We start from the raw sequence: 9,966 nt of genomic DNA, 5'->3' as shown, positions 1-9,966 counted from the left end.
TCCAGGATGTTTGTGAGTTTGCATAGTGGTGGGGGATCTCATCAATATTTTTTAAAGACAGCTTTTGTGTGAACTGTGCGTGTTCCCACAATTACTTTGGAACGCAACCAGCCATCCATTTAAAGATTATTCCTCATGCTTGTCCCCCGGGGGTGTAGAAAGTCAAAGGGATCAAAAGGAATGCTATGCCCTGCCGCTGCTTTTTTAAAAACAAAGTCCTAATAGTCGTGTGGGAATATTTACATTAGCCGTGTTGATGTGAGAGCTGCCTGCGTGCGTGCCTGCGCCTAAGGGGAGAGAGTATGCACAGACACAGTGATAATACCAGCGTGTTGGGACTGTGTGTGTTTGTATTTCAGCGCTGTGCATGTGCCATTCACATTGCTATAGCTGTGTGTGTGTGCGTGTGTGTGTGTGTGTGTGTGTGTGTGTGTATGGAACAGAACGAGATGTGTTAGCATACTTGCTGCGTGAGGGTATGTGTGAATGCCGGTGTGTGTTTGTGTATGTGTGTGTGTGTGTGCGTATGGAACAGAACGAGATGTGTAACATACTTGCTGCTTGAGTTTATGTGTGAACGCCGGTGTGTGTGTGTGTGTGAGTGCACATACTGTATGTGCACGTGCGCGCGTGACTATGTGTGTGTTTGAGTTTACATCTGTTGAGACAGCCACTGTTCGGCACTGGGGCTGCAGGCAGGGGGCCAACCCCCTCTCTGACAAGCCCGGGTCAGCTCTTTCCACTCCGCCTGTCACTGGTGCGGCTGGGGGGGAGTGGGGGAGGCAGAGAGGAGGGCAGGGGAGAGGGGCGAGGCGGAGAGGAGGAGAAGGGGAGAGTGGGAGGGGACAGGCCTGCTTGCTGCCTGCTGCTGGCCCAGGCTGCATTGATTTGGTCTGGGTAATGGAAAGAATGCATGGCTCCACACACAACACAACACAACACAACCTTTCCCCCAACTGACACAATGGCTGCATGCTGTGAACATGCGACAAACACAAGCGTACACATGGGCATCGCTATTTCACAAAGCTATCAAACACACGTGCATGTGCACGCATACACACACACACACACACACACAGAGCTACAAAAAAGATTTTGTACGGCATTTAATTCATTTCACCTTGTCTAGAAGCCCTTGGACTGACAGATGGTACATCTGTACGTGTTGTCGTGGGTGTCACGCTGGGTGTTCTGTCAGTGTTGTGATGGACAGTTGGGGAGAGTCAGAAACACGCTCACTGGGGCATGAAGTGGCAATTCTTTTCCCTGACATGAGTTCAGAGTTAGGGATGTCTGTATAGCCTATATTGGTGCCACATCAGTGGATGCTGATTAAAATGCCATTCTCTGCAAAGGTGGCCTTTATAATCAATTTCCAAGTAACATTTAAAGGAACAAATCCAATCGCCACAACATGTGCACAGTTGGTTGTGGTTCAAAAGGCACCAGCAATGTTTTTTTGTTTTGTTTTTTTTTGCTTTTCTTTCTACTGAATAATACAAAATAAGCAGCACGTACTGTAGAGGTCCAGCAGCATCTCCAGTAATAACCAGAGATCAAAGGGCATCTGGAGCAGTGAACCTCGCCATAAACGAGAAAATGAAGGGGCAAGAGATGAAAGAACGAGAGAAAGGAAAACAAAAAGCAACGCGGCACGGCGCACAGTACCAGGAACAAGGGGAAGGCGGGATGGAAAAAGTGAGACATCGGTGGACGCAAGAAGATAAATGCCTCGGCCGGCGCTGCGCTCGTCGCAAGACTGGTTCTTGTAACGTGTCAAGAATTTGGCGTGCTCCACATGTGTGTCATGTTTACATTGTCCTCAACCCCTAGGAGATTTACATTGGGTCGCACCACAGAGTGTAGGAAGTGTGAAAGACGAGAAAGAGGTGGATGAAAGAACATGGAGGATAGAGTGAGAGAAAGAGAGGGGAAAGAAGGAAGGTAGAAAGAAGGCAGAAAGGCTGGGTCAGAGGGAGGAAGAGTGTGGGAGTGGGAGTGAGATAGAGAAAGGAGGAAAGAGCAAAAGAGATGTATGGTGTGTGTGTGTGTGTGTGTGTGTGTGTGTGTGTGTGTGTGTGTGTGAGAGAGAGAGAGAGAGAGAGAGAGAGAGAGAGAGAGAGAGAGAGAGAGAGAGTAATTACGGAAAGTTGGCAGCCAACAGAACAGCGAGCAAGCTGTGGCAAGATACAACGGAAAGAATGAGATTAAACCCAGGAAAATGCAGGGTAATAAAGTTTTCAAGACAAAAAAGATGAGTAATGAGCTTGCTTTCCTGACATTTTTTCAAAGCAGGGTATCTCTCTTCTCTTTTCGCCTCCTTTCCAGTCCCTATATTAAAAGACAGGTTAACTGATCTGGGTGACAGTTTTGCCCTTGTTTATTCCACTGACATCCATAACAGAGTATAATACACATTCTTCTATGAACCTGTGCTGGAAATGTATTTGCACAAGAACAAGACAAATGCATACTGCAAAATTACAAGCTTATTCCTTTCTTTTTTTAAATAAACATTTTACTATGCGTACATATCCACTCTCATTTATGACTGTCTTAAATGTTTCTTGGGAGAGAATTTAGGAGACATCCCATCACACTCTGACCACAATAGTGTGGGGGAAATCTGGGTGACATAAACTGATGGTGAACTCATCATGTTGTCAGTAATTTGGCAGAACGATGCTTAGGCCTAACATCTGTTCGGTTCCCTACAGAGATGTATATCTGTCTCCTCGATAAAAATGTATGCACTCTGTTATTGCAAACAGGACATTCACACTACATGAGTCAAATTCACACTGCATGAGGCAATGTTATTGTTCAGAGAATATATTGCATCACAGCTATACATAGCAGCCTTTGGAATGATGTATTGAGTGTGGTGTATTCCACTTAAGAACTGCAGTGAGAGTGTTATATTTCATAGCCTATACTATTCCCAAACTTTTTTCCCTGCGCACCCCCTTGTACATTTCAATGTGGTTCGCGCACCCCCTGGGCGAATATTTTGGTGTGCTGATGGCCACACAAGCATGGATTCACTGTGCCTTCACTGCACATTATGCACAGTCATTTTGTGAAATCCTCTTTTCCAATAGTCTAGGGCAGCGGTTCCCAACCTTTTTCTTAAGGGACCCATGTTTTTACTATTGTAAGCTTTGGTGACCCAACCACGCGAGCGTCCGCACGAGACTGAGTCACAAGATGCCCTCCATTTCCTGCGAAAACTTATTTTAGTTATTTTATTCCTCAATTCGTCTTTGGTCAAATATAGAATAAAAGTTTAATGTAGCACTTACAATTTCTTGCGTCTATGCATTTATTAGTTAAAAATGCTTTGTATTTTATTCAGCATGGGCTATATATGTTGAAAACGAAACCCCTTAAAATCAAGAGGGCTCCGCGACCCCCTGTGGATCTCTGGCGACCCATAAGGGGGGTCCCGACCCATATGTTGAGAACAACTGGTCTAGGGGGTCAAACTACACTTCAGATGGACCCTTCCAGCATACAATTCAACATACAATTAAAAACTACATAATGTCCATCAATGTTGGATAAAAACTCAATCCACCATTGCTCTATTCAGCTCACGCACCCCCTTATGGCAGACCGCTCACCCCCAGGGGTGCACGCACCCCAGTTTGGGAAACCCTGGCCTATAGTATACAATTGGTCGACGAATATCCTGGTAAACCTTGGCCAATGGATATTTTTGGGAGGCGTCACTACCAAAAACCAAAGAGTGACCTTAGGGTTTTCTTATACGTTTCTTAAGTTTTTTTCTGATATTTATCAAATACATTTGTTTTCGGGAATCATTTACTTCTGCATCGAGAGGATATACAAATTGTATCAGAAATTCTTGGACAGTTGGACAGCTCAGGTAGGAGGGACTGGAGACCTCACTGACCCTCATATAATACATCACACGGCATAATCTACCAATTATAAAGGTGATTTACCATTTAATAGCAAGTTATCTTATGTCTCTGCGGTTATGATTCGGGGGTTATTCAATTATCTAATTGTGGTTTGTGAATTCATATTTTTATGATTCCATGCTTCTCATAAGGGCAGGAAATATGTAGGCTTACCTTTCCACATTAGCTTATATCTCGCTTTCTGAAACCCTGCAGTGGCACATGGAAAAATTATGGGTAATTGCTGAACTATCACAGAAATTACACTGCTTTGAACTTTAAAAATTAACCTGCTCTAGGCTTACACTGAACAGGACAAATGGACCCCAGCACATGGGGCCACTGGTCCAGAGGTGACCAGGCCAAATTACCAAAACTACCTGCAGCAGCTTCACAATAGTCTACTGTTCCCTTGATGTTGTATGGCCTATAAGACCACTTTCCAAAGTAAGAGACAGAAGAGGGGACACTTCTTAATCCGTCCCTCATCATAATAGTCTACTAAACTGTGGGAGTATCATGTTGGGTTTATGTAGGCCTACACCGATGAACTCCCATTTAAGCCATTTTTAATGTGTGACGTTTCGGGCCACCCTGGCCCTTCCTCAGACTAAACAAGTTGATTGTGCAGCTGACCCTTAAATTACAGATTCCACATCACGTGGGCATGACAAAGTGCAGATATCACAAATATTTTCCATCACATACATATTACATATGAAACAGTGCTATGTCAGTGCCTTTTCTCCATGTTATATACATATGTACAGTGAGGATAACAATTTAAAAAGTATAAATACATATAAAGACATCTTATATTACAAACATAGGCTACTGTCAGTGGTTCACAAAGATCAATACCAACATTTTATACATATTACTCAGATTATTTACATTTTCATTTAATATTCTTGTGTTTTTTCCCCACTATTTTCTTCTTTATTTCATTGAATTTAAGGGGGGGGGGGTGCGCGTGCACGCCAGGGCCTGTCCCACATTGTCCCTCTGAAGCATACCCCTTGTCCCACCTTGGACTTATTACCAGGTGGTCACCCTAGTTGTTACAAGACATTAAACTACTGACTGGGCTGATGACAGGAATACCCTGTCCGTGGTGCACTGCATATCTGAGGTTAGCGCGAGCATCCGTTATCTTATTTCGGAAAAAACACCTGCCGAGTCTCTTCACAAGTGAACGGAGCATGGATGGTTTTGAGCATAGAGGTAGAAAATAACACTAGAGAGGACACAGCAATTTGCGACAGCACTGGGAAATGGCAGCTGGAGCTTCCCAACTTCCGTAGGTAGTGTAGGCAATGCAAGTCAATGGAGAACACGCCCACCCCTGTCAAGAAATTGACTAAAACTGTGTAAATATGAAGTAACACTTTAATCAAAGACCAGATTTGAAATGTCAGGCTAAATATTTACTTAAATCATATGAGTCGATAAAATAGACAGAGGCAATTTTTGACAGAGGTGAGCCTCATTCTCCGTTAATTTCCATTTCTCTGATCTACCTACAGATAATGGCTGCTACAGATTGCCGTAAAAAGGGGGGCGGGGTCCTCTCAAGTGTTATTGTCTACCTCTATGGTTTTGAGCCTGCGGTGCGCACGCAGCCAAATTACGTCATACATGTTTACAAACTCTAAAGGGGTCTATACATTTTGAATCAAACTTACCGTATCAACTTCAGCCACTTTTTGCTCACTTTTTCGTCGACAGGAAAACGGTAAAAGGACATCCTTTTTGGTAGCCTAAATGTTTACATGGTAGTTGATAACGAATGTATCCGGAATGGATCCGGAAGTGACGTTTTCGGCCCTGGTGACGGACCGACTTGTCAACCCATTCCTAACTGTATCAGATTCAGTTTCTTCAAAAGGTAAGTTAAACCTAAGCTTAGACACCGTTTTGAATTCCCTATGAAGTTGTGTTTTTTTGTTTTTGTTTTTTTTTAAAATCAGAGTGTCAAAAGTAAAAATAGCCTAATAAAAAGAAGCAGTTTGTTTACTTAGGCTACAACCAGGGCTCTAAATTAACTTAATTTGGCTGGTAGCCTAGATATTTTTTCTTCCCAGCCAAAAAGAAGTTCAACTAGCCGTTTCTTTTATCTCGCCAAAATAAACTATGCGTTATGTTTTTTATTATGTCATTCAACTATTTCCGCATTACACATAAAGAATATATTGTAGGCCTACATACTAGGCTATATAGACTTAACAAAAAAACATATTTGTTTTACTTCTGTTTAATTTTTATTATTCAATACATTTCATTATTTTTTCTTTAATTTCCACTGAAAACAGTGAATCACATCACATATGCCAGACCTTTAACATAGGCCTAGAACTAACCAAACACATACAGCCATCACCACAAACCCTCACATCCCCACACGCCCTCACTCAAACCTCACATAAGGCCTACTGTGAGCCTACAGTAGAAGTCTCACACAAACAGCCGTCAACACACAGCCAAATACCATGGACCATGCACAGAAGAGACGGGAGCGGAGGAGAAGAGAGGAAAGGCGAGAACACGAACACACAGGCGCGCGTGCACACTAGAGGATGACATTTTTCAGGAATTCCCGTGGGTCCCGCGGGTCCTGCAGGATTCCCGCGGGATGGGAGTCAAAATTTTAAAGATGAACGGGAACGGGCAGGAGCGGGATTAAAGATGAATGGGAGCGGGCAGGAGCGGGAATAAAAATGAATGAGATCAGGAATGCTCGCTCATTTTTTTTCATTAAAAAAGACTATGAAATGGTAGTGGGATTGATTTTGAGTTAGAGTGGGCAGGATTGGGAGACATTCTTTTCAGGACGGGATGGGATGGGATTTGTTTCTTTTACTCCACTCCGGGACGGGACGGGATGGGATTTTTTTTTCTGGGACCAGGATGGGACGGGAGTGAAAATCCACTCCCGTGTCATGCTCTAGTGCACACACACACGTTGTGCAATAAAGTGTATGATGTCTTATGTTGTTACTTCCATAGCGTCGGTAGTTTTTTTGTTATAGAGGGTTTTTTTTACGTAGGCTACTCGCACGTCCATGCAAGGTCTGCCTTTTCCGATGGTGTGGGCTTCCCGAATCAGCTACATGCAATTGGGCCAGGACTACGAAAATAGGTGTGATCGACTTGTCGTCAACGCATGCATGCGCATTTAGACAGCAATGCACCCTGGATGAAAATGCTGCATGACGGTTAGATTTCCTGTCAAACTTCGAAATTTCGTCGATGTTGCGTCGACGAGGTGACATGTCACATGGTGTCAAACTATCGCGGGATGAATGCGACTGCAGTCAGATCTTGCAACCTCTGCAGTTGCTTATCCCCTTCAACGCTCGTCTGCAGCCCGCCTCCGAGGCCACGCGCCCATGAACTGGTTGGTCAACAACTCATTCACGTGTGTATATGAGCCTTGTCTCACACCTCTACACAAGTTTGCGCAGGTCCCCACTTCAGCTCCTCCTCACTGCCTGTCCCCCCACTCCTCACACGTGGTGTGTTAGTAGAGCAAACTGGTGCGAGCTCATCGTCTCGTTCATATTTGTGGCCGACTTTAAATGCGCTGTATTTAATAACACCCACATCGTGACAACAAGTTCTCGCTCACGTGCTTCGTCAACGTTGGTCGACAGCAACAAAGTCGTATTCAGCTAATGTCAGACGACTTCTGACTGACAGCTACGCTCAAACTGACAGGCACAGCTCTCCACATCTGTCCTTGTCTTATTCGCTCCTCCACCACTGCGTCTTAACGTCTCTGTTACTGTTATTATTAGCCTACTAGCATTTACCGACACAGAACCTTGCCGTAACCACCACGACATTCTTTATCACCCGTACAAAAGTAACCCGCGCTAGTCATATTATTGAAATTGGCTTCAGCGCGAGCCGCTTTCAAAATCTGCTCTTCAAACAAGCAGCGGCTTTGGTGCGCGCTGTGAAGCAGGCAGCCAATAGACGAAAGGCTATGTTGCTGTGATTAAATGACTAACCAATGGCTGTAGCCTACCACATGAAGTGTCCATGGGTAATGTAGGAGACCTTGCCGTCGTTGGGTTCATTATAGAAGCAGCGGATTAGGCGTTCATAATTTATTCCAGTCGGGCGCTACCAGCCAAATTGGCGCGTAGATCATTTTCTCTACTAGCCAAATTGGAATTTCACCCGCATTTGGCGGGTTGGCGTGTGTTAATTTAGAGCCGTGCTTACAACACAGGTAACTTATCTGAATAACCTGGACGGACCTGTGTAATTGCCTTACAATCAGCTGACTCTGTGCTGGTTGGATCAAATTTGTGGTGGGTTCTTATGTTTTTAGTGTTTTCAGTAACAACATTGTCTACCTACCTACCTGTCTGTCTACCTCATTAGGTACTATGGTGTAAATGGTGTAGCCTAACAGCTAATATCATGTGCTAGTGTTGTTCTTACACCATGAATTCACTTTTACTCTTACTTTTGACACACTGTTTAAAATAAGCCTTAGTTAGACTAAAGTAGGCAGGTGGGTAGGCTACAGTGTGTGTTTGTGTTCGGCACAGGGGGGTAATGGACCTGCAGGAGTACTTCCAGAGGATCGGCTTCAGCGGTCCCTTCGAAAAGCCCGACCTGTCCACCCTGCAACAGGTGCACCGGCAGCACGTGATGAGCATCCCCTTTGAAAACCTGTGTTTCCACAGCCAGGAGCAGTTCAGCAGTGAGCTGCCACAGATCTACAGCAAACTGGTGCAGCAGCGGCGTGGAGGCTGCTGCTACGAGAGCAACCAGCTTCTCCTCTGGGTGCTGGAGCAGATGGGCTACACATGCTCCTTCCTGGGTGCCCGCGTCTACAACTTCTGCACGCAGGACTTCAGCGAGAAGGCGGCCCACCTCATCGTGCGGGTGGAGGTGGAGGGGAGCTCTTACGTTGCCGACACCAGCTTCGGCCTGGCGGACCAGATCCTGGAGCCCCTGGAGCTGGTCTCTGGGAAGGAGCAGCCTCAGCCTGGTGGGACCTTCTGCCTGAGGCAAGATGGCGACATGTGGACCCTTGACAGGACGGCGCGCCAGCCACATATCCCCAATGAAGAGTTTTCCAAGAGCTCCCTGGTAATACGCACCCTCGTCAACAAGGTCTTTTGCTTTACGCTGGAGCCCCGCAAGCTCGACGACTTCAGGGCCATTGGTGAATTTGTGACAACGTCCCCCAAGACCCTTTACACAAACAAGTCGCTCTGCTCCATAGTGACACCCACTGGGTACAGGAGTCTCGTTGGCTGGGTGTATGTCGAGGTCACATTTGCCTACCAGGAGAAGTTTGACCTCATGGACATGCGCCGCATCACGGATGACGAGGTCCAGGACTTGCTGAGGGAGAAGTTTGGCCTGCCCACAATCCCCAACCTTCAACTGAAGAACAATAGGGGTGTCTTTGTCATGTAAGCGTACCTGTGTGATTGTGTTGGTGCAATTAAATTAAACATTTAAAGTGCATACCCCTGTTGTTGTATCTATATTACAGTTTTTCTCGATTGCTTACACACAATTTTCGGAATCAGTTCTCGAATTCTCAAAACTCTACACACAAATCTCCAAACCTCACACACAACAGGGAAAATTCCACACTACCTCTGAAAAATGCACGTCTTGTCTCAAAACAGTGTACTCTCTTCTAAAAAGGTAATTTTGTTCTCAAATGACACACACAAGCAGTCATTTTAATACACTCTTATGTGAACCATTGAACACTAATATGCACAAGATAAAACTCTATAGGCCTACTCAACTTGACACACAGTAGAAACTTATTTCCTTCAGTGTGCTACTTACTAAAGAGGGTATTTTTCTGTAGTAAAATACTGAAATATTGATTTTAGACTCGGAGTACACAGATGTGTATACATTTTACATATTTTTCTGACATTTAAAAAATTGCACTAATTTATTGTAAAATATTGGGTAACCACATGAAAGTGATGTCTTGTATAAGACATTTTTGAGTTCTCCTTGCATCCACTCATTTTTCATCAATATGACA

The 9,966-nt window shown here is 44.6% G+C and overlaps 1 protein-coding gene across 3 annotated transcripts; it reads left to right on the top strand.

Moving 5' to 3' along the window:
* Positions 1-5,686: 5,686 nt before the first annotated feature.
* Positions 5,687-9,422, top strand: LOC134463291 (arylamine N-acetyltransferase, pineal gland isozyme NAT-10-like). Of its 3 annotated transcripts, none has more exons than XM_063216501.1 (2): positions 5,687-5,817; positions 8,630-9,422. In XM_063216501.1, the coding sequence occupies exons 1-2, from the start codon at positions 5,702-5,704 to the stop codon at positions 9,369-9,371; spliced, it is 858 nt and encodes a 285-aa protein (XP_063072571.1). In that variant the 5' UTR covers positions 5,687-5,701; the 3' UTR covers positions 9,372-9,422. The 3 variants fall into 3 exon arrangements, with proteins under 3 accessions (XP_063072571.1, XP_063072569.1, XP_063072570.1); XM_063216499.1 differs by having other exon boundaries at positions 5,702-5,817; positions 8,492-9,422; XM_063216500.1 differs by having other exon boundaries at positions 5,762-5,821; positions 8,470-9,422.
* Positions 9,423-9,966: the final 544 nt, after the last annotated feature.

This window comes from Engraulis encrasicolus, chromosome 14 (genome assembly GCF_034702125.1).
Source record: "Engraulis encrasicolus isolate BLACKSEA-1 chromosome 14, IST_EnEncr_1.0, whole genome shotgun sequence".
Classification (NCBI taxonomy): domain Eukaryota; kingdom Metazoa; phylum Chordata; class Actinopteri; order Clupeiformes; family Engraulidae; genus Engraulis; species Engraulis encrasicolus.
The sequence above is the reverse complement of the archived record's forward strand: the minus strand, read 5'-3'. Positions and strand labels throughout refer to the sequence as shown.

Excerpts from the sequence above, each read along its gene's own strand:
- LOC134463291 (XM_063216499.1), top strand. The coding sequence starts at position 5,702 with ATGGTAGTTGATAACGAATGTATCCGGAATGGATCCGGAAGTGACGTT. Across the intron at positions 5,818-8,491 it reads AGATTCAGTTTCTTCAAAAG|GGGGGTAATGGACCTGCAGG; the intron begins GTAAGTTAAACC and ends TGTTCGGCACAG.